General features: G+C 38.6%; 1 protein-coding gene across 1 annotated transcript in view; it reads left to right on the forward strand.

Annotated features, from left to right (window-relative positions):
• LOC102470636 (uncharacterized) overlaps positions 1 to 25,942 on the forward strand; it is a 291,660-nt gene that overhangs the window by 172,055 nt on the left and 93,663 nt on the right. The window contains exons 14-15 of the mRNA XM_006141250.2: positions 21,216 to 21,434; positions 23,557 to 23,809. Of these exons, the coding sequence (XP_006141312.2) occupies positions 21,216 to 21,434; positions 23,557 to 23,809 (472 nt within the window). The remainder of the gene's footprint in view (positions 1 to 21,215; positions 21,435 to 23,556; positions 23,810 to 25,942) is intronic.

A 25,942-nucleotide genomic window follows, 5' to 3' on the forward strand; every position in this document is an offset into this window, starting at 1 on the left:
TGCAGAAAGGTGGTCTTTTTCTTTCTATTTCTTTTTTTATTACTTTCTTTTACTTTTCTCTTCTTACTTTTGCTTTCTTTTCTTTCTCTTTTTCTTTCTTTTTTCTTCTTTCCTTTCCTTTCTTCTTTCTTTTTCCTTTTTCTTTCTTTCTTTTTTTTAGAGATTTTTGCTATGGGGTGCATGTGCTCATTGGAAAGACAAAGAGACAGAAAGCAAGAAATCGCCCCCTTGGAGGGCTGGTCATACTGCAATTTCTTCTCCTCCATTCTCCTCTTGGGATCTTGGGCACTCATGAATGTGTGGCCAGCATGAGTTTCAAGACACCGGGTTTGGGACTCAAACTGCAGTGGACCATGTGGGAGTCCAGTGTCTCAATCACTACCTCACCTGCTGGCCCCACCTTTTAGACTTTCTAAGAATTGGATTCAAATTCTCACTATGGCTTTTACCCCAGAGGCGATTGTAAGTATGATTTAATTTTAAAAGAGATTGTTGCACTGTTCCCCTCTCCCCCAATTTGGGAAATTCCCCACATTCAGGACTTTTAATTTCTAATTTAATTTTAGACGTTTCTTTTCAGAGCTAATTTAAAGGGTGGTTAAGTATTTTATTCATTTTTTCACTCATACTATACACATCTATTCACTTAATCCACTCTACTCCTAAATTAATCATTGAGCGTTTTGTCGTTGCTTTGTTTTACTAAATTGGACATAATAATTAATGTCTTAGTTATGAGAAATAATACAGGAAATGTACCATTTCACATAATAACAGAATTTTGCCATGTTTCTAAACATATTTGTATGTGCATTGTCTATGATTGCCTCTAGGCAGATGCAATCCCAGTGAAATGGATTGCTTATGAGCGTTCACACACGCACACACACACGCACACACACACGTAGCAGCTTTGGTGGGAAAATATTTTGCTGAGAAGTCTGTGGCATCCCCTCTAAATGACACTTGCTGTTCATTATGTGTGCAGTGTGCATTTAATAATCATCCTGTAACCTACAACACACACACACAAACGTAGCACTAGCTGCAACCCTAACATCTAAATCGATAAATAATTCAATTATTCTTTCACCTCTGCCAGCCAGCTGAAGGAGTGTCCTGAATATCTAAAACAAAAGGAGCAGAAACTTAAGTTTTTTGTTTTTCTGGCTTCTAGTGATTAAATGACCTCATCAGGGCAAATATGATGATGCTTTGTCCTCTCTTCTAATATTTTACAACTTACTTTAATTGTGTTTACTCAGAGATTTTTACTTAGTATCAGTCCCTTTTTTAGTTGTTCTTGTTAGTTTTTTTTTTTTTTTCCTGCCAAGGGGGCACTTGAGTTTGCCAGAGAAATGGGGTATGGTTGGGTGGGGGTGGATAACCTGCAGTGGGACTTGGTCACACCACGATCCCTTCTTCTCCATTTCTCCATCTGGAAAGGATTTGGGGCATACATGCACATGTGCTTAGCATATTTTTTTATGCTGCAGAGGACTGGGATTTAGCCTGTTTTTGGCCATGTGGAATCTGGCTCCCTTAAATACCAAGCTATGAAGCTAGTCCCCTAGTCCAGGTTTTGCTAAAGTTTAGGAATTTTAGGTCCTATGTGGTGAGTTTCAATCAAGAATATTCTAGAATTGCAAATAAAAGTCAAGCATGAATGACTTAAACAATAAAGAGTTCATTTTTTGTACGTATCAAGGAGTTATTGAAGAGACAATTTGGTATTGTTTCTGCAGCTCACATTTGTGAGGATCTCGGCTCAGCTTCTTGATAAGGCTGTCCTTCAATCCCTTATAATTTCAAGGGCTCTAAATAGCAAGATCACATTCAAAGGTAGAGAGAAAAGCCAGTGGGGAATGAATGTGTTTATTCACGATCTAGAAAAAGTAAGATTGGCTTTCTCAGAATGCCTTCAATAACCTTCTTCATGCATCACCTTGTCTAGAACTGAGTCCTGTAGCCACTACCGGTTACGAGGGTAGTTTGGGAGAGGAGCTATCTTTCCTTTTTATTTTTTTCTTTCTTTCCTCTACAGCTGGAGGCAGGCAAAGGACAATTGGATTGGAAAGTGCTTCTGGGTAGCTAACCAGGCACTGCTCCATGGTCTGTGCACACCTTATATTTATTGGAATTAACTGTTTTTTGTCGACTCACCGAAAATAGTTTCCCTACTTCTTCTCCCACCTCAACACAGCATATGTTGAATTTATGCTAAGACTTCTATTCAGTTTGAGCTGCTGTAAGAAAAATGCCATAGACCAGGTGGCTTTTGCCACAGACATTTATGTCTCAGTGTTCTGGAGGCTGGAAAGTCCAAGATCAAGGCTCTGGTCAAGCCAATGTCTGGTGAGGGCTCTCTTCTCAGTCAGTAGGTAGTCATTGAGTATCTCTATTCTCAATTAGTAAACAGCTGATTTCTCACTATTATCCTCTTGGCTGAGAGACCAAGTTCTTTTCTCTTTCTTTTCTTCTAAGGACTCTAATCCCATCATGGAGTTCCATGCTCATGGCCTCATGTAAACCTGATTGCCTCCCAATATCCACACCTCTTTATACCAGTCCGTTGGTGGTTAGGGTTTCAATATATAAGTCTCGGGATAGGAAGGGTCACAAACATGCAGTTCATAACAGGATTCTTTGGTCAATATGACAAATTTTAATGTAAATTAGCTAAAAATGACAAATTTTAATGAAAATAACTCATTTTTATTTATTTATTTATTTTTAGAAGAGCTGATTAGTATTAAAAATAAAGACTAGAATTAGCTTACTGGCCTTAGAGATGACTTGACCTGGGGACTCAGCTGATCTATCTAGAATGTTTTCCCCATTTTCATAATCTGATATAGTTGATTCCATCTTTTCAGGACCCATCCAATGCCATCTTGACAGAACGCCTGCCCATGTTCACCCAATAGCCAATCTTCACCTCATCTTGATTCATATCTCATGTACTTTTCAGTTTTATGATATAATCTTAACTTTTAAAACAGCTTTATTGAACTATAGTTAATACAAGAAAAACCCTCTGCACATCAGAAATATATATGATTTGATGAATTTGGACATATACATGACACCATATCCATGAAATCATATCTTTTAGAGATTACCTTAATTCTTAAAGTAATTCTCATGGACAGATAACTTAGACCCCCATGATATCGGCCATTGCTATATTAAAATGCTTCTCTGAGCTAGTACCTATGTTGATTTAGGAGCAGGATGTCTTATGACCAGTTGATGGAAGGGGAAAAAAAGACAGGTAGAGTTCACAGATGGTTGGTACAAGTGGAAAACAGATTGGTGCTACATTACAACTCACTCAGGAGTACCTCTGCAAGACAGCATGCACAGGAATTTCTCCAGTGGGTAGCACTCTTTCAAGTGTAACTAGGTTATCTCTGTGCTGAAAGTGGAAGTGACCCAGGGTAAACATTCGTGAGAGCTTATGGTAGAATGGTAGAGACAAAAGACCTCACTGGTTGCATGGGAGCCTGAGAGAAAAAGAGATGAGACAATATGGGATAAGAACATGCTGCCTCTGAGTGGATGCAAAGTATGAAGATCTTTGTCTTGCATGTTAACACCCCCAAGAAGCATCCATTCTGCAAGAGGCACTAAACAAACAAGTAGACAAAATAGCTTAGCTATTTAACGTCAGTCCATCTCTATCATCCACAACTTCAGTGCTGTTGCAATAGATTCATGAACCCAACAGACATGTGGACAGAGATGCAAACTATGCCCAGACCTCATAGTATGGGTTCTCATCCAATATGACTTGCATTAGTTCCTACAGTTGACTACCCAGTAGAAATAAATGCTGAACCCAGTCTATCATCATCACTCAAGAAAACCAACCAACAGTTTGATCACTTAATGGCAAGTTGACTACATTGGCCCTCTTCCACTTCAAAGGTGGCAGTAACTATTTTTTTTTTTAGAGAGATTTTTGCTAGAGGGCACATGTGCTCACCAGAGAGACAGAGAGAGACAAAAAGTGAAAAAATTACTCCCTAGGGGGGACGGCCACACCACAGTCCCTTCTCCTCCATTCTCCTCTAAGGGTTTTGGGCACACACACACACACACACACACACACACACACACACATACCCAGCATGAGTTTGAAGCCTTCGAGTCCAGGACTTGAACCCCAGGGAACCACATTTCACCACTGTTGGTCTTGGCAGTAATATTTTAATAGCATGACTGGGATGGAGATGTAGTCCAGCTCTGAGTTTGCATTTATTGCTAACTGGACCATGGCCAATAATACTTTCTGAAAATTTATAGCTCATTTGATCCAGTAATCTAGAATGCTATGCATCACAATTTCAGAACAAGGGCTTGTTGTATTGAAAGGGGATACAGCTTTGGACACCTGATTCATTCTAACTCCCTATCCACCATCCAGATGCTTCTAACCTGACAAAGTGATGACCCAGCCTCTTAGAAGTATGGCTGAGGCTCTGCCATGACAACTTTACTCCTGAAAGACGGGGAGCCATTCCTTTGAGAAGGATATACACCATCAGTAACTATGAAATGGCACATAGAATAATTGAGAGGGAATGACTGAAAGTGGAAATGGCCTCATTTACAATTACTCCCAGTTATCTGTTTGTCTCCAAACGCAATAATTCTGGAGTTCCTGATGTCCAGAAGGGAATTATTTCTATCTTGGGACATGGAACTTTAAGTCACAGCTACTACTAACTCCCATCAGGTTCCTCATGCAGAAAAGACTGGTAGGAAAGGAATAGTCACCCTCTTGGTAGGGTTAATTATTCCTTATCCTCAGTGGGAGGTGAAGCTGCTATTACACAGTGGGGACTTGGGTGAATAGGTCTGCCTCTCAAGTTAACTACTTGAGGCATCTCATGATCTTCTATGCCCGCCTTTAACTGTCAGCGAACATGTAGAACAGCCAAAACCTGAAAGGAACATATGAACTAAGAGCTCGGAATGAACTCTTTGGAATGAAGCTTAGAGCATCCCACCAGGTGGATCATCAGATAGGAGAGAGAAATCTGAAAAGGAAGATGGACAGAGATAAAAAGTTTCAATTATAAACTCAAGATCGACTGTGGCCTTTCTACTACAGCAATACAACTCCTGTTGTAGTTGGTATTACTCATTCTTCTCCATTGTTTTCCAGGGACTAAGAGTGACCAGAATCCTGGAGAATGGTCTCTAGATGGTATACACTTACTACATGGAGTTAGTAGGCGCTGAGTGGCTCAATGAGTGGATTATGATGGATACTGTGGTGTTTCACTCAAACACCCCCTCAGGTCAAGCCCCTATACTTCGATGCTAGAGATACTGGCTCCTGATAACTGAGATCTCACTACCTATTTGGATTTTTTTTTTTTTTTTTTTACCAAAGGAAGTTTTTGTATCCTGCTGTGTCCTATGTCCCTTCCATATGGCAACTCATAGCTGATGGCTGATTTGGCATACAAACACCTGGACCCTTTGTTTTATTTTGGAGCAATGTGAAGGGCCACTGTCTCCAGATTATAGTAAAGACTTCAGTTACCACCTACTTTGTGGGTCAGGCTCTCCTGTTCAGCCCTGCCTTCAGCCCTGCCGTACAAGTATAGCTTGTAAGATCTCTCCTCAGTGCATTCAACTTTGCCTCAGGATGGACGGCAATGACTTGGTTGGAGAGATTTAAACACTGCAATGGCTTATGCTACCTTGTTATTCTCATCGGCATTATGCTCTCATATTTTTGCTCCCTTTGCAAAAGGGTGCTTCGGTCAACACATATAAAGTTGACTGAATACAAACTATATTGAATTCATTGGATTTTTACATCTGTATCATTATTATTCATTAAGTTTTGCACATTTCGAAATTTAAATTTTAAAATGAAATTTGCTAAAATGTTCAATAAGTGCCTATCTGGATAAAAGATTAAGAAACTAATTAGTTATATTCAAATAATGAGGTACTCGCTATTATTTTTATATGTCAGAATTCTATTAACAAAAGTAGCACGTTTCTTGAAATATCAAAAACCATGCAGCATTAAATTAGCAAAGTATTTTGTAAATTGTGATCATAGTTTTGTTTCAGGGTGATGGTCTAGAATTCTTACACCCAGGGTGGCTTTCTTGTGCTGCTTTTATAATACGTTTTAAAGACTCCTTTTTGAAAAGGATGCAGGCAAATCATTTATAAAAATATCATTGAAGATGCCAAAATAGGTGGAGCAATGGGGCTACTCTTTACATGTTTTATAAAGTATTTCTTTTATTTAGTTTTGATTTAATAAGGTAAATACTTCCTTAAATCCTCCATCAATAATAAAATAGGTCAGCTCTTCATTACCTCCCTTTCTCATCCTGATCATAATTTCTGACATTCTTGTTTAGTTCGGCCAGGTGTGTGATCTATGATTTCTTTGGAAATGTGGATGAAAGGTTAGGTTTATTTGCCCAGGGGAAAGGTTTAGTCAAAGTAGAAATCAAGGAAGATCAGTTTCCAAGAACATCCCACAAACCTCGCCATTTGTGGACGTGTGAATGTGTGTGCATACGTCTATTGATACAGAGATTTGAAAATTACTCAGAAGGAATTTAATTAGCTCTTTAATTTCTAGATTTCCTCAGAGCTATCAACACAAATTACTTTTTATAATAGGTGACTAAATAAAACAACTCAGGATTAAATTGGAAAGAGAAAGAATTCATGTATTACGTTATGTATTTTGTTGCACTAAGTGATGAGGATGTATTTCCCACTATTTTAAATCTTTAGTTAGTCGTTGTAAAAGGAAATATGCACTAGTAATTACTAACACTCCCCTTGACATAATTGGAAGGATTTAATTTTTTATTTCTACCACAAAGACACTGTTATATAAGAAACTGGGGAGAAGATAGCCAAATACAGATTATTTTTATTATAATGTATCTAGAAAATACCACGATTATTATTATTAATTACACTAACTAAAATGAGAATAATTCTCTTGGCTAATATTAATTGAACACTTACTAAGAGGCAAGTAGTAAGCTAATAGCTTTATATGTATTCTTTCTTTCAATTCCCTCCAACTTTTGGAATAGTTGTTATCTTATAGGTACTATTTTAGAGAAATTAGCACTTCTCTCAGGTTTAGTGAATAAAGCTTTTTTTTGTTTGTTTGCTTGTTAAAGGGTATGAGCACTTGCCAGAGAGAGACAGAGAGGGAGAGAGAGAGAGAGAGACAGTGAGAAAGCTCACCCTGGGGGTGATGACTATTCCACAGTCTCTTCTCCTCCATTCTCTTGGGATGTGGGGCATGTACGCACATGTGCCTGGTGTGTTTTTCAAGCTTCTGGGTCTGAGACTCGAACAGTGCAGTTGGCCATGTGCAATCCAGCTACTTTAACCTCCAGGCTACCTGGTTGACCTTAAAGCTCATTCCATTTTTGATTCCTTATTACAAAATATTTATTTATCTATAGTACCCACAGTCCAAACTATGATTTTAGAAAAGTAAACAAGAGAATCCAAAGCTAGATCTTTCTCAATTTAAATGACTAAGTCACTTTTAGATGCCGTTAGAACCATAATGTAACTTCTTCCACTGGGATGTGTTTTTCATTGCCAGTAATAGTGGATACAAAATTAGAAGCTAATTTTGTGATTAAAAATTGAGTTTCTTTAGTTAGTGACCTCTTAGCTTTATATAATAAACAACCCTTCCTTAAGAGTAACATGCATTGGGGCCAGCAGGTGGAGTGGTGGTTAAGGTACTAGACTCCAACATGGCTTGATTGTGGTTCAAGTCACAGACCTGATGGCTTGAAAATCATGCCAGGTGCATGTGCATGTGTGCCCAGAATTCCAGAAGGAGAGTGGAGGAGAGGAAATTGCGGTGTGGCCATCCCTCCTGCTGGGGGTTGGGGGGGGGTGATTTCTTGCTTTCCCTCTCGCTGTCTCTCTGTCTCTCTCCAGCAAGCACACACGTCCTATGGCAAAGGCAAAAACAAAAACAAAGAGTGACATGCATCTTTCTATGAGTCTGACATGTCTTGTTTGCTCTTCATGTTAACTCGAAGAGGTAGACAGAACAATCTTCAGTTTTCAAATTAAGCATCTAAGACCCAGAGACTAGATCATTGATAATATGTCTTAAAATTTGCCCATAGAGGAGCAAGGTTTGAACTGGAACGTCTGCTCTGGGCCTGTAGGTAGCTCTGCCTTCCCTATTCCTCAGTTTATTCTGATGACAGACATTCTAACGGTTAAGCTGAAAGATTTCTTTTGTTTTATCACACTGCACTGCTTATGTGTTATCACACAACTCATCATTGCAATTGTTTTCAAAGCTAACTGCTTTCACATTATCGGTCCAATTATTAATAAAACTTCCATTATGCAGAAAGTATTTAGCTCTTTCACTTATGAAGTGTTTTGTAAACATATTAACTAATTAGGCCTGGAAAATGCTAGCCAGGTAAATGTTCTTCTTTCTAACAGATTAGCTCAAAAGCTAAGTGACTTCCTAAAGCCAGAAGGTAGGTTGACGTCATAATTGTGACAAAACTCGTATTTTTCTGCTCCCCGCCTCTGGTGTCACTCAGTGAGGGGCAGTGGTTAGCTCCCGCATATTTTAGTTATCTTAAAGTACCAACCCTCTGTTTACTTCTTCCTGGCCCTAAGAGAATGATAGAAAAATAGATGCATTCCAATATTACAACCTGTATTGATGTGATCACAGAATGTTAAAGAACATGTTATTTGCAAATGGCAAAATCATTATTCTAAAACAGAAACACCACACACATAGAATAAAAGATCGATTGTCTGCAACAAGGCAAGCAGATCTTAGTCATCTCCGTTCCAAGTTGTGACTTTGTTTTTGAAGTTTGCTTTCAATATTCTTGTAGACTCTGGGATAAGTTTTCTTTCTCCCTGCCCCCCTCCAAAAGACTCCCACTCTCATTCTGAGACTGTCATTGGAAATAACAGCCTAAAGAGCTTGGAAGTCTCTTTGGACTCCTTCAACATACTTCAATCGCTGTTTTCTCATTAGAACATTTATACTTTTGTGCCTCAGTGGGAATGATCAATTATTTCAATGTCAGTCGTGGTAATATTACCCCTAAGATTTAACAATTTTCAAAGATCTTTTAACTTAATTAGAGGCATTTGTTGTAAATTGAATTAAACCTGCTAAAAGTGCAATGTGTGATATTAAAATATAACACTGAAATTGGCCATGAAGACACCATTTTAAGGAGAAAAGTCCAGTTTAATAGTAGTAACGTCAAGATAAACTCAAAAAGTTCTCTTCTCATTGAATTTTCTCAAACTTGAAAGAATGGGTAACAATTTCATCCAGAACATTTTGGTAACTGTCTATGTATAGATACATTTGTAAAAAGATACATATTTTACACACATAGCTGAAACTTGAAGACAAAGCTATAGCAGATTAGAACATTTTAATAACTTTGTTAAAACTAACTTATGTCATTTGTAAGAAATATTGATCTGACAATCAGCATATGATTATATAATTATAATCATCCATTTTTGATTGATGCTTTTTCTTGGCAAATAAGAGCTTTCATATCTCACCTTGTTTTCATTTAAACAGTATCCAAGTGAACTGGCCCCAAATCCTCAAAGTTTCTAAGTCACTTACTGATATACTGCTTTTCTCAGCTGCTGTTTAGAAAATCCTAATGGTGGTTTTCAAATTTCTTTCTCACAAAGCAAATAAGTCAGCATGGAGTATATACATATTGAAACAGATAAGTTAAGGAAATGAGCCAACTGACTGAAGCAGATCATAGCTTTAATTGAAGCTACTGAGAAAACTACTTATTTAAAACATTTACTTAACATGCACTGTTTTAAAGTAAGAGTTTATCCATTTCCTTCTCTTTCTTTTTTTTATTTTTCTTTTTTTAAGAGAGATTTTTGTTATAGAGCTCATGTGCTTGCTGGAGAGACAGAGAGAGAAAGTGAGACAGAAAGTGAGAAATTGCACCCTCCTCTCCCCCCCCCGAGTGACTGGCCATGCCGTAATCTCTTTTCCTCCATTCTCCTCTCAGAATTTTGGGCATGCATGCACATGCACCTGGAATGAATTTTAAGCCCATGGGTCCGGGACTCAAACCATGGTCAATTACATGGGAGTCTGGCAACATAGCCATTATGCCATTTGCTGGTCCCTCCATTTGTTTCTTGAGAGAGCAAGAGAGAGGCACCCTCGATGGGATCTTTATGCCTGATCTGTCCTCCACCCTGTAGGCAGCCAGGATCATGGGTACACCCACTGGAGCACCTACTGTGTCCAGGTATCTTGCCTAGCCTCCAGACATGTCTCTACAGCCTGCTCCACGGTGACTGGATCACATACTGATTTTGAAATTCGTGAGATGATAGCACCGGGCAATATATCGGTGGACCAGACACTTCTTGCCTTCGTGGAACAAAGAATTGCTAACTCATTGTCATCAATTTGCATTTTAACTGAGTTCCAGTGGCACATCTGGGGTATGTGTGGCTGTTATAAACCTCCTTCCTGCCACCGCTACCAATCTCCTATGTAGTCAGTTCAACATGAATTGTGGAAATGTGTATGTTCTGGCTTCTATTAAAACCTGACCAAAATCAGGTTTTATTCCAGATTTTGAACTTGGTTCTGTCTCTTAATAGGTGTATGGGCTAAGGCAAATTGATTTAAACTTTCTTAGTTTTATTGGGTTGTCATAAAAGTCATGACGTATTTTTCCATGTTTTCTCATCTGTAAAATGGTTATAGTCACACGTATCCTTCAAAGTGGCCAAGTAAATTAGATATAATGTATGAAAAGCTCCCACTACATAGTGAATTCAAAACCTCATAACTCTATTATTACATAGGGATCACTGTCTCTACCCCAAATTTATTTTCTTTAAAAACTTACCCATAAACTAGTTTTCAGGGATGTGAATAAAGGAAGAGGATTTTGTTCTGATTAAGTGAGGTTGCAGTCATCAGCTAGCATGGGGGAAAAGAAGTGCTTCACTCAGTCGCTTGAGTGTCCATTGCTCACTGTTAGTAGAGCAGATTCCATTGAGGGAGAAAATTTCATGTGTTTTCCACACCATTCTGACGGCTTCTTCTTATTATGTTTTGGAAGTCACACTCGTACTAGGGGACTTCAAAAGTCTCATGAAGAAATGAAAGTATATTTTGGTCCCTCAATTTTTTGAAATTCAGGCATAGTTTTTGGTTTTAAAGTGAATTATTTTGAGAGAGAGAGAGAGAGTACTAGGAAGACATGCTTCCCTAACAGGGCCTTCATGCAGCAGCCCACCCTCAGTCTCAGGTAGTCCACGCAGGGCATGCACTCATGCACCACCTGTGTAAGATCCCTGGATGCAAAGCAGAATCATTCTCACAGCTGATCTGGTTGCATTGTTGCTAGGTCACTTTGTGGCCCTGTTTTTTTTTTTTCGTTTCAAATAATAACCATTTTCAATGAACCTTCTGAAAACCTCTCATATTTCTGATATCTCTTGAACTTCATTTCCATCAACATCTCAAGAAGCTTAGAGGCTTTGCCAGCCTTTATGTTATTCTGACCACAAAGATCACCCGTGCCCATATTTCTGAAAAATTGAGTTCTGTTCCCAGTAAGCCATTATCTAGGTCATCATTCTTTCTACCTTTCAGTCTTGATCCTCTCAGACCTTTATTTTTTCCACTGTCAGAGCAGGGTTTCCAAAACACAAATGTGATCTCCTTCCACCCCGCAAATACTTCAAGGGAAATTGATGATGTCAGGAGAGAGTCCAGCCTTGGCAGTAGCGCATGTACTGATCAGCCCTCTTCTACTTCCCACACGGTCACTGTCCTCCTCAACATGGACTTTCTCCATCCAGTTCAACATGTGTTCAGTCTTAGAAATAGGACTTCGCTCTTCCAAGAGGTGCCTCTGTGAAAGAATGGTCTCCCAGCCTTTGGCTTATCCCTCATTAACATTTAATCTAATTTCCCTTACCTCAGAGACCTCCGAAAAGTATTTCCTGGCTGAGTTTGAGACAAGCATCTTCCCTGTGTCATTTCGTAGTGTTTTGCATGTTACCAAAGCACTGATCACAGTAGCTTTTACCCTGTTTTATTTATCTGTTCACCCTTCTGTCTCTGCCAATAGACAAAAGATTCTGTGGGTGAGTGACAACGTTGTTTGTCAGTGGGGATCCAGAAGCTATCTACTGGGTTGTTGGAAAAGTCATGATGTATTTTTTTCTTTGCAAAAAATGCATTGTGACTTTCCTGACAGCACAAGATGTTTGTATTCTATGCAGGGACGTGGAAAAGTTTGTGGAAAAATGGAAGGAGTGAAAGTACAGATTTGTTTTGGTGTAAGGAAAATGTTGAAATCCTTTTATAATTTTTTTTCACAATACACATTTTCTATGAAGAGTTTTTAGTCCTCTTGTACTGCTTCCATAACAAATTGCCAGTAACTTTTGATTTAAAGCAACACAAGTTTATTATTTCATAGTTCTGGATGTCAGAAGTCTGAAATGTGTCTCATGGGGCTGAAACCAAGGTGTCAGCAAGTCTGTGTTCTTTCTGGAGGCTCTTAGGAGAGAATCTATTCTCTTGAGTTTTCTGATTTCTAAAGGCTGCTCCTGTTTCTTTACTTTTCTTGTTTTGGAGAGTTTTTTTTGCTATAGGGCACGTGCACTCGCCAGAAAGACAGAGACAGAGACAGAAAGCGAGGAATCACCCTCCACGGGGGATGACCATGCCACAATCCTGTCTCCTCCATTCTCCTCTCGGGATCTTGGGCACGCACGCACACGCGCCCAGCGTGAGTTTTAAGCCACCAGGTCCGGGATGCAAACCACAGTTGACTACATGGGACTCCAGCAACAGAGACATTACGCTAACTGCTGATCCCAGGCTGCTCCTGTTTCTGGGCTTATTCCATCTTCAAAGACAACAAATTAGGTCAAGTCTTTCTCAAACTGTCCTCTTTCTGACTCTCTCTTGCATTCTTTCTCTCTCTTTTGCTTCCCTTTCCCATTTTTAAAGACTCTTAGAATTTCTCTGGGCTCACCAAAGCAATCCAGAGTAATCTCCTTATTCTAAACCCAGCTGTTTAGCAATCTTAATTCTATCAGCTGCTTCATTTCCCTTTGCCATGGAATTTCACATAATCACAGGTCTTAGGGATTGAGGCAAGGATTAATGATTGGGCCATTATTCTGCCAACTATGCCATGCTAGGGCCTGGCATACAGTTCATATAAATAGATGTAGATACATAGGTTCAGTGATGATCTGTTGAATGAGTAAATTGTTCCCCATTCAATGAGCTTCAACAAGGGAAAACCTTTTTCTTTTGTTTCAATTCAATGTACTCACTTTTTCAAGTTCTATTTTTTTTAAAATCATGACAGAAAGTGTATGTACATGCATGAGAAAGAGAGAGGGAGACAGAGACAAAGAAATGGAGAGAAAGAAAGAGAAGGACTCCCAACGAGATCTCATTATGCTATGACTCTCCTCTCCCAGTTTTCCTTCCAGCTCCTCAAGGTTTTGGGTGCACATGCACCAGGAATGTTCCACATCAACTGGGCTGGCATAGGCTGGGGATCCCAAACCATGGCCAATTAAATGACTTCCCTCCCTTCCCGATCTAAGCACAGCAATTCAGCGCAATAGCCACTATGCCACTGAGACTGGGCATAAATGGGCTCACTTTATTATAGCTGAAAGATTCTTGGTCCTGGGGTTTCTTGCTAACTTGATTCAGAAGGTGACTGATGAAGACTACTAATAGAAAAGTAGGAGATACTAGTTAGAAAGTTTTTTGTTACTATTATGGTAACTTGGGCAACTCACTTAACTTGCTTGAGTTTTAATGTGGTTTCTGTAGTAGTTTGGGGGGATACGATGCAGTCTTTTTCATCAGTAACATGTTAGATATATGCATATTTCTTTGATAGTTTCATATCTGAAGAGAGCAGAGATGCTGAATATGGAGTCTTAGAAAGCCTAGGAATCACCGAACTTATCCATGCTCAAAAACTTGCTATTGAATGTCGTAAGGTAGAAAAAAAATGAGAAGTAAAAACAACCAAAATACAAAAACAAAAATTACTCAGATGATTAAATGATTAAAATTTAAAAAGTAGCTTAATTAAACATAAATACATCTAGAGCGTATTTGCTTATGCCAGAAGAAGAGAATATGGAAATTTGAGTGCCATGCATTGGTTGTGATTTCTTAAATAAGGATTATGATGCAGGGAAGTAATGGGTCTTCATTATACACAAATTCTTCAGTATTCCTCTTTACTATAAAAGAGAGTTTTAGAATGTATCCCATGCTTTTTATTTTTTTTTTTCCAAAGCAATTTTTGGTCTTTTTTTATTATTATTATGAAGCTGATGGATCATAGAAATCTTGTTTGATTTCAGGTTTCTGTAAGAACTGAGCATAGAAGGGGGATATATGTGTGTCATGTGAAATGTGACTGAAGTTCAGAGAAATAGGTTTCATTTAATAGCTGCATACTGGATGACCTCACCATTCTTCTCAGCCTCTGGCAGCTCACCCCGTGAGCAATAGAGGAGACGCCTGCGTGAACTGAGGAGTAGCTGCTGGCCTCAATGTGATTTTGCAATGATCTGTATGCTCTCTGGTTCCCTTCATATCCCACAAATCAATTCCCACCATACGGATTACACACCCCAGTGGCGGAGGTCATTTATTATCCTTCTGATGGTCCTATTCTCTGTACATAACCAAGAAAGATTGCACGGGAAGGAAAGAACAGTTGAAGTGTGGGTGAAGACCTTCCACAATGGCACTGCTTTTACAACGTGCCTTGCATGTTTACTCTGTTTCAAGACAATTTTAAAACATAGAAAACAGAATTCTTTTGGGCGCAATATATTTTAAGAACACTATATGAAGATAGTTGCATATAGAATTCTCTATTAGTACATGTTTAGATTTCAGGCATAAATTAAAAATGATTTTAGGGACCAGCAATTGGTGTAACTGCTATGTCACTGGACCCCATGTAGTCGATTGTGGTTCGAGTTCTGGATCTGGTGGCTTAAACTCATGCTGGGTGCATGTGCGTGCATACCCAAGATACCAAGAGAAGAATAGAACAGAAGGAATTGCAGCGTGGCCATCCCCCCCCTAGGGGGGTGATTTCTCGCTTTCTGTCTCTGTCTCTCTCTTTCTGGTGAGTGCACATACCCTATAGCAATAACCTATTAAAAAAAAGATTTTAAAAACAGAACTACTGTATATTTTATTGTCATGCGGGTATTGCTTATAAGACTATACCTCACTGACTTTGTTCAATGAATAAGCCTTTTTTTTTGTTAAGAGAGATTTTTGCTTTAAGGAGCATGTGCTCACTGGAGAAACAGACAGAGGAGACAGAGAGATAGAAAGTGAGAAATTACCTTCCCAGGGAGGAAGGCTACAACGCCATCCCTTCTCTTCCATTTTCCTCTCGGGATTTTGGGCACGCATGCACACACACCTGGCACGAGTTTTAAGCCACCAGGTCCAGGACTTGAACTGCAGTTGACTACATGGAAGTCCAGTGACATAACCATTATGCTATTTGCTGGTCCTAATTAATGTACATTTTAACATGTTGTTTCATTGGGCATTATTTAGCATCAACTGGTTCTTTTGTTCACTTCTATCTTGGCAATAAATAAATTTCTAAACTCTAAATGTGTCAAGGTTTTTCCCAATTCTTTGACTCCATATACTGTAATTCCCATTGTTAAACAAGAAAATACACGTGTGTATCTGAAGGTGGTGGGGGAACATTTTATCAGAGAAACAAATGTTAAACTATGACTTCAGACTTTGTTCTGTGCCTAAGAACTTAAACTACTCAACAGTTTATGTCAGTGGACATGAAAAGAAGTGGAAACTCCCACAGGTTGAAAGAGCTACTATCCTTTCTGTTTTGCATTGCTTTAGATTTTCTCCTTTTTTTCAAATTACACAATACCAAATCTGCATTTGATTTCCTTTTCCCTTTGAAGAGGCAAGACAGTGAGAGAATAATTCATTGAAGAGCTCACATGCAGGCTATTTGGCTCTCGCCATGCAGCAAGTTCTGAGTTTCAGTTCACACGATGGTGAATGGAGGAAGGTATTCTGGAATCTTTCTGTACGAGAGTCTATCCTCGGACTATATTAGTGAGTGTAAACCAGAGCCTCTTGAGGGTCTGTTTCTGTTTCATGTTCTTCGCTTGTGTATTTGAAAAGCCCTCTCCGTACAAAGACTGCACCTGGTTTTTAGTTAGAGGAAGTCGTCCACCTTCATGGCAACATACACAAAAGAGAATTGTCAGGGTTGCCTTGGGTCTCATGAATCCTGCACAAGCTAAAAAGCTATGGTCCTGATTAGGAATGCTCAGGGTGAAGAATGGATTTTCTTATGAAGTCATGTGGCGGTGGTCCTCATTCTTGCTTTGCTTTTTCCTCTTTTTTTTTTTTTTGGCTCAATGACACTTGTTTCTTTTCTCATAATGTAATTGTCATCACATTTGGTCATCCTTTAGAAAGAGATGAGGTATTTTTTTTATGTAGAATCTTTTGAATATGCTGTAAGCTCCATTTCTGTTTTTGTTTTGTTTTGTTTGATTTTGGGCACGCATGCACACACACCTGGCACGAGTTTTAAGCCACCAGGTCCAGGACTTGAACTGCAGTTGACTACATGGAAGTCCAGTGACATAACCATTATGCTATTTGCTGGTCCTAATTAATGTACATTTTAACATGTTGTTTCATTGGGCATTATTTAGCATCAACTGGTTCTTTTGTTCACTTCTATCTTGGCAATAAATAAATTTCTAAACTCTAAATGTGTCAAGGTTTTTCCCAATTCTTTGACTCCATATACTGTAATTCCCATTGTTAAACAAGAAAATACACGTGTGTATCTGAAGGTGGTGGGGGAACATTTTATCAGAGAAACAAATGTTAAACTATGACTTCAGACTTTGTTCTGTGCCTAAGAACTTAAACTACTCAACAGTTTATGTCAGTGGACATGAAAAGAAGTGGAAACTCCCACAGGTTGAAAGAGCTACTATCCTTTCTGTTTTGCATTGCTTTAGATTTTCTCCTTTTTTTCAAATTACACAATACCAAATCTGCATTTGATTTCCTTTTCCCTTTGAAGAGGCAAGACAGTGAGAGAATAATTCATTGAAGAGCTCACATGCAGGCTATTTGGCTCTCGCCATGCAGCAAGTTCTGAGTTTCAGTTCACACGATGGTGAATGGAGGAAGGTATTCTGGAATCTTTCTGTACGAGAGTCTATCCTCGGACTATATTAGTGAGTGTAAACCAGAGCCTCTTGAGGGTCTGTTTCTGTTTCATGTTCTTCGCTTGTGTATTTGAAAAGCCCTCTCCGTACAAAGACTGCACCTGGTTTTTAGTTAGAGGAAGTCGTCCACCTTCATGGCAACATACACAAAAGAGAATTGTCAGGGTTGCCTTGGGTCTCATGAATCCTGCACAAGCTAAAAAGCTATGGTCCTGATTAGGAATGCTCAGGGTGAAGAATGGATTTTCTTATGAAGTCATGTGGCGGTGGTCCTCATTCTTGCTTTGCTTTTTCCTCTTTTTTTTTTTTTTGGCTCAATGACACTTGTTTCTTTTCTCATAATGTAATTGTCATCACATTTGGTCATCCTTTAGAAAGAGATGAGGTATTTTTTTTATGTAGAATCTTTTGAATATGCTGTAAGCTCCATTTCTGTTTTTGTTTTGTTTTGTTTTGTAATTACAAGAGGGCACAGGTGCTCTTCGGAGAGAGACAGGAAGACAGAGAGAGGGAAGAGGAGATAGCACTCCCCAGGGAGGCATGGTCATGTCATGATCCCTTCTCCTCTCTTTCTCCATTCTGTCAGGATTTGGGCCACACATATGTGTGTACCATCCTTTTTTCTTCCCAAGTCACCAGAACTAGGATTTGAATCCCACTAGGTCATGTGGGATCTAAGTCTGTTAACCAGTAGGCAATAGCACTAGGGGTGGGCCTCCATTTCTGCTGTCCCCGCACTGCTCTAACTTGTTGAAGTCAGCCACTTAGTCACTGAACTATTTTCTCTGAGGCTAGTTTCTTCTTTGATAGCATGTTTATTATTAGGACTATTTTCAGTTGAGGAATGTATTCAATGACTCTAGAAAATTTTTCTAGAATAGAATGAAGGAAGCTAATTCAGGAATTGAGAGGCTATTTGTTTTAAAGACTGATCACTGGTTTAATAGAACACACAGTAAATACCAATATTTATTGCTATAAGAAAAATAACAAATATGTGCATGTTCATGATTATATCTATTTTTAAAATAAAGTAAATCATATCATCATTTATAGAGGTTTCTGACATTTTGGGGGTTTGATGGAGGCCTAGCCTCTTTCAAGGCAACATTGGTTAATATGGGAAGGCGAGAAAGAGGGAGAAGTAACTGAAGGAATGGTAACTGTTGTGCAGACAGACCACAGTGATGACGTTGGTCCACGTGTTTTACATCTGTGGCCCTAGTCATCAAGCTGACTGGCCACGTGGCTACTATCGCCATCTTCTTTTTCCATATGAGGAAACAAAGGCATAGGGAGGAATTCTATGCAGGCCATCAGATTCGGGGCCTTTTGCCAATAAGCTGGTATGCTGGCTCTTCTGTTTATCACCTCCACATATTCTTGGACCTGCAGAGAATGATTACTAATTGTACAGTTATTTTTAGGTGGCTGCTCCTGCCAAAACCATCAGTATAGAAACTTTGAAAATATCTCTTGTTCTTTTTTTTTTTTTTTTTTTTTTTTTAGAGAGTTTTTTTTTTTTAGGGTCTTTGTGTGCTTGCTGGAGAGACAGAGAGAGATAGAGAGACAAAAAGCAAGAAATCCCCCTCTCCCCAGGGGAGATGGCCAAGCCACAATCCCTTCTCTGCTATTCTCCTTTTGGGATTTTGGGCATGCACATACATGCACCCAGTGTGAGTTTTAACCCATTTGCTTTGGGACTTGAACTGCTGTCAAGAACATTGCAATACAGTGATATAACCATTACTCCATCTGCTGGTTCCATCTCTTACTCGTAATACTAAATATAGAGAGGAAATCAGAGCTAAATTCGATAGCTTTGTATGTGATTCTTTTGTATTTAGTTTCAATGAAAAATGTTTGTATTGTGTTAAGGAATAAAAGAATTCTTGAATATTGAATTCTGATTTGTATATTTAAATGGTATTGCATATTAATAACTCATTTCAATTTTAGAAAATAAGATAGTTGATCTTTAACAAGTTACATGCAGATGACTAAATCTAATCTTAATGATGCATTGTAGATAGGTAAAACAAGTAGATATAGGTCTTAAAGATTTAAAAGATAAGGAAAAGTAAGTTTAGGAACCAGCAGGTGGCGTGGTGGTCAAGGTGCTGGATTCTCACATTGTTGACCACAATTTGAGTCCCAGACCCAGTGGGTTGAAAATTACACCAGGTGTATGTGCATGCATGCCCAAAATCCCAAGAGGAGAATGGAGGATAAGGCATTTTGACATGGTCCTGCCCTATGGGAGGGGTGATTTCTCACTTTCCCTCTCTCTGTCTCCTGCAAGCACATGCACCCAGTGGTACAAACCTAAAAGAAAAAAAAAAATACTGTTTGGTAATTCATTTCCACGTTTCTTTCTAAAACTTAAATTATGGTAAAATATACATAACAAAATTTATCATATTAGCCATTTTTAAGAGTACAGTTCAGTGGTTAGTATGTCAATCGTTATGCAAACCAATTGGCAAAAGATTTTCATCTCGTGAAACTGAAACTATACATCATTAAACAGCAACTGCCCATGCCCCTCTGTTTACCATGGGGCAACTGCCATTTTATTTTCTCTTCTTATGGTTTTGACAACGTTACATATTTCATGTGCATGGAATCATAGAGTGCCTTGCAAATGACCTACTTCATAAATATAATGTCTTCAAGTGTCATCCAGGAATGTGCCAGAATTTTCTTCTTTTTGAGAGCTAATATTCCATTGTATGTATATAACAGAGTTTGTTTATCCATTTATCCATCAGTGAAAATTTATGTTGTTTTCTCTTCTTGGCTATTTTGAGTCATGGTGCCTTGAAAATGGGTATAAAAATAACACTGTTAGACTTTGCTGTTGATCATTTAGGACATATATGCAGAAGTGGGGTTGCTGGATCATGTGATAATTCTATTTTGAAGTTTTTCTGGTCATACCATTCTATTTTTCCATTGGGTATTATCTTTTTTATGTTCCCACTAATAGGGATAAAGATTACAATTTCTCCACATCCTTTCCATAACATGCTTTTCTGGGGGGAATAGCCATCTTTTTTTTTTTTTCTTTCTTTCTTTCTTTTTTTGGGGGGGTTTTTGCTCCAGGGCACGTGTGCTCGCCAGTCAGACAGAGAGAGACAGAGAGACAGAAAGTGAGAAATCACCCCCCCAGGGAGGATGGCCACGCCACAATCCCTTCTCCTCTATTCTCCTCTTGGGATTTTGGGCACACACGCCTGGTGTGAGTTTAAGCCACCGGGCCCAGGACTTGAACCGTGATCAACAAAGTGGGAGTCTCCAGCGACATAGTCATTACGCTAACTGCTGGTCCCAGGGAATAGCCATCCTAATGGGTATGAACTGGCATCTCATTATGATTTTATTTCCATTTTCTTAATCCATGTTTATCTTCCCCTTTGGTCATTTATTATAGCCAAAAAAAAGAAAAAAAAAAAGAAAAAAAAAAGTAGTTTTGAGTCCCAAGTGTTTAAAAATAATTTTAGTTTTACTTTTATACAAAAAAAAAAAAAAAAGTAGTTTTGAGTCTTAAATGTTTAAAAATAATTTTAGTTTTACTTTTATAATGTTTTCCTTGTCATTCTCTAAATATTTCACTTTGGGTTGTGCTTTTTGCCCAGACTTCCTCTATTATTTCTTCGTTTGTAGCTCTTCTGCGGTGGACGATAGTGGTGGATCTGGAAAATTCTTCAAGCATCTCCATTTTGAAAAAAAAGTAGTTTTGAGTCTTAAATGTTTAAAAATAATTTTAGTTTTACTTTTATAATGTTTTCCTTGTCATTCTCTAAATATTTCACTTTGGGTTGTGCTTTTTGCCCAGACTTCCTCTATTATTTCTTCGTTTGTAGCTCTTCTGCGGTGGACGATAGTGGTGGATCTGGAAAATTCTTCAAGCATCTCCATTTTGTGCTGGTGTCACTATCTTCAGAACTGTGGTTAGCTCAGTGGTCAACTCAAGGCTTCTGGTACATTATCCTACTGATGGCTGCTCTCTGGTTCCTGAGGCTCTATCTGCATTACCTTGGCCAGTGGCTTTTCCTCCGGGCCATTTCTACCCCTGTTACAAAGTGAGTGGTTTCCTCTGAAAGTCAAAGAAATACATTTTCATCTGGATAGCACAAATGAAGGTACAAAACACTTCTCCCCTCCATTTGCCAGGAGGCCTAAAATGCAGGTATGATTTGAAAAGACAAAAATGTCCTTATCCAGGAGCAAGAACTTCTATTATGGTTATAGTCTTATCTTATGAACCTGTACATACAGATACATAATGGTACATCAATATTTATTTAAAATTTAGCAGATTCAAATATGTTCTAATATCTGAGCAGGATCCAAAGAGGAATTTAGTAACAAGGTTTTATTCTATTTTGATTTTATCAGAGTGACTTAGGCTGAAGGTATTTTAGAAGTAGCATAACTCTGATTTATCACCTATACTCGAAGAAGCAAAGATTGCTTCTTCTGCAAAATGATTGAATTCAAACAATTACCAAACTCAGGCTCAGACAGCTTTCTGAGCCATTATGCTCTGGAAAAAGATGACACTTTAAAGGTTATCTCTCCATAAACATTATTCCATAGACACTATAGATAGACAAACAGATAGATATCAGTACAAGTAAAATTCATTTTCTCGAATGTAGATGGTCCAGATAAAAAATAAAGAAGTGTGTATATTTTCAATTAAGAAGACTGCAAAGATCCTGAAGACTTTATAAAAAAATAATACATATATTGAGTCATTGGAAAAGTCATGACATGCTTTTCCATGTAAAAATGCATTATGACTTTTCTGGAGACCCAATATATAACATACATATATATATGTGTGTGTGTGTGTGTGTGTGTGTGTGTGTGTGTGTGTGTTAGCCTTATGAAATTAAATGACAAATATCTGAATGTTATAGAAATTACAAATTGATACATTTTCAAAGGGGAATTTTTATATGGATATTCTCTGCCTTCCTTTTTTCTTTTCTTTCTTTCTTTCTTTTTTTTAAAGGTTACCAAAGCAGAAATGTTACATGTGTGGGTTAGTTTCTTTCTGCTTTCTGCTTTTTTAAATTCTTCAGTATAGAAGGAAACCCTACCCTTATAAGTTGTTAATAAAATCAGATTAGAAATGATATCTTGACAGTCAAGGTTAGCTAATTAAGCAATGGAAGACCTAAGATATTACAGGTATTTTGTCAGCTATTGTCTTGGTGTGCAGGTTTGAATCATACATGAGCTCTGTGTCACATCTTAGCTGTGAAACATGGCAGTAACATCACCAATATCATGCATGTCTTCCATTATCACACTGTTTCAGGTACTATGCTAAGAAATAGATGATTGACTTTATTTGATATTCACAACAGCATACGAATAAAGCATAAAACTTTCTTTGAAGCAAAGGTTCAGGAATAGATAAAATGAACTCTGTCGAATAGAGAAATGATAATAGAATACACAAGCAGGTTTGACTACGAAACAGATTTATATCAGATGAAATCAGGGAGGGAGAATTTAGAGTGAAGCGAAGTCGCATTTTGCCAGAAAAACAATATGGAAGCCTCAGTCCAGGTTGTTTGAATTACTGGACTCAGATTTGATTTAACCTGTAGGCCCTTAAGTAGTGTCAAGCTGATTCAGAATAACTAAAAAGTGTGATGGTTCTTAGGTGGTTAGTGGTGGTGGCATTTATTTCTTTTGCATTCAGAAGTCTACTTAGAAGAATCTCACGGAAAATTAATCAGCTATGTTAAATATTGAGAAATTGTCAAATTTATATCTGTTTCTCATTTCTGTTAGAGGCTACCCCATTAGAAAGTTCACCAGTATATTTGGTATATTTTGCATTTCAGATAGCCTACTAGAAAGTACTATGGGAACTTCACGGAAGCTCTCAATCTACAGAACGCTCTGCTTAGTGGTTCCAGTTGACACCCTTTGTGTGGCTGTATGTGACATTTACAAGAACAATGAACAGGGTGGGATTTGCCTTTTCCTTGAAAGTGAGATGTTGAGGTGGTCCTGAGGAGAAAAGAGGAAGACTTCTGATACTTAAATATAACTTCTAACAGTTTATGGGACGTGCTCTGTATTTTAGAAAGAAAGAAAGCCCAGCTACTTCTTCGAATTTGCACACTTGGCATTTTGTATAAATCTTGATTTCACATATGTGGTCGCTTTGTTTCCCCACAGATTCCATTTTTCCCCTCACACAGTTGAGCTTTGCTACCCAACTTCTTCACATCACATCAGAGAGGAGCTTCCTGTGGTGGTCGTGGGGCCTTTAATGCTGAACACAGTCGTACTGCTTTTGCTTCTGATCAGATGGGGCTGTCAGCTACTGTTTAACTCCTGCCCTGACGTCTTGTCAAAGCTAATCATTACCATGGGACTATGGACAGTTCTAGACCCACTGGCTGTGTTCTTAGTGGATATTCTCCTGGGGGTAAGTCAAATAAAATAATCAGGATCTGAGTCCTTGACATAGAATTTAGCTTCAGTGCACGAATCAGTGGACATGGGAAGTTTCAATAGTGATGAATATTCAATATCCATCTGAAACGGAAGTTATTATGTTTTTCCTCATAGAAAAATCGTAGCTGTATATTATAGCCAATTTAATTTTAATTTTTAACTATCTTAAGTAAACACTTGAAAAATAAGTAGGAAATCATGCTTATTAGATCCAAGCTAGTTATCACATTTTTAGAATTATTACAAAGAAGCTTTATTTGGTAAGCTTTTGGGGGTAACTTTTTTAATATAAAATATTTTTCATAACAAATTTTGCAAAAAAAGTAATTATATAGTAGTTCCTTTAATTATTTAGCTGCCTTGTGATATAACATACTTAAGGAGAATAAGAGCCTTTTAAACATTTCTAAGTAATACATACATTTTTAAAAATTACCCCATTGGCAATTATTTTGGCCCTGTAATGTTTGTTACAAAGTAACAAACACAGTGCATTTTTACCCTAAAATATAAAGTTTTGGGATCTCACTTACAATACTATAAGTTGGTGGGGCAAGTATTTTTTTTTTTCAACTGAGGGAAAACAGACACACGGAATTAGATGAATTGCGCGAGTCCACTTGTTCACACTGAAACTAGGACTAGAACCCAGATTTCTGAATTCTGAGGTACTAGAGACTGTCATAATAGAAATAACAAAGTCTCTGTTATGACTAAGTCTCTATTTCAGGGACCAGCAAATGGCGTAATGGTATGTCGCTGGACTCCCATGTAGTTGACCGTAGTTCGAGTCCCAGACCCGGTGGCTTAAAATCACGCTGGGCACATGTACGTGTGTGCCCAAGATCCCAAGAAGAGAATGGAGGAGAAGGGATTGTGGTATGACCATTCCCCCTGGCGGGGGGGGATTTCTCGCTTTGTCTCTCTCTGGAATTTTTTTTCATTATTATTATTTTCTCATTCTGATTCAGTGAGTAGGACCTGATGTGCCTCACAGGCTCATAATTGATTCCAACGGGTGGTTCCAAGGATCTCACTGTGGGTAACACGGTGCTACTTATCAACGAAACCTCTCCAGTCCCTCTTTGGTTGCTTGGTAGGCTGAACTTTCACTCCCTGAGAATTCCTGGGCTACTCCCAACCAAACTGGAGTCCTTGCAGCTCCGAGTCCACGAAACTCTTTGAGGTTTCATATGAGAAATCTTACTGCATATTTCTTAGAGGAAAAGACCACTGTCTGAAATGCTTAGAACCTATCAACAAGTACAACTGTTGACGCTAACCATGGAGATCATTTCATATTGTTTAAAAATATGATTCATTACTTTCATGAGAGAGAGACAGAGAGATAGGGAGAGAGATGGTAGGACAGAGTCAGAGACAGGGATCCTCATCAGTTGTTCAAACTACAATCCTTCCCTGGTCTCCACTGGCCTGGATCATGGGCATGTGTGTACTTAGTATGTCCAGGAAGGTTCCGGGATGAAAATTCAGGACCTTTCCATGTTCCACCATCTGGCCTCTCATTTAACATTATCAAAATGATTTCTGATAACAGTGCATATCAAGTCTTCCAGTGGATCTAGTTTCTAGTCTCATTCCTAGGGGTCAGAAATGGAATTTGAAGTAAAGTTCATCAGCATGAAAAGGCAGACTGCTTCTACGTTCCATTCCCATGTGTGCAGCTACCCTTTGAAAAACCTCCAGACTATCAAACACCTTGATGAATTACAGAAGAGGGAGCTTTTTGAGACAGGAGTGGCTGTGTTTTCTACCCAATCGTTAAGTTCTTTTTTGTTCTTCCCCACCCTGCTGATTAGCTTCATGCTGATTCTGAGTGGCTTGAGCTGGAGCCAGTTGGATTCCTTCCATATTCCTACCTCTCTCAGACTCGAGGCTAGCAAGGGAGAGACTGTGCGGTCAAGGTTTGTTGAGCAGGAGATATAGAGAAAGTGCTATGTGCCACTTGGGAGGATCATATCCCACGGCATCTCGTGATTCTTCCTAGAAGCTGGATGTGTATACAGAGCAGGCTGGGTACTAAGACTGCGTCTATGCAACAGCACATGGGAAGTAATGGGGGGATGAGTCGCTGTCTCAGCAG

Source organism: Tupaia chinensis, unplaced genomic scaffold (assembly GCF_000334495.1).
Source record: "Tupaia chinensis unplaced genomic scaffold, TupChi_1.0 Scaffold000048_1, whole genome shotgun sequence".
NCBI lineage: Eukaryota > Metazoa > Chordata > Mammalia > Scandentia > Tupaiidae > Tupaia > Tupaia belangeri.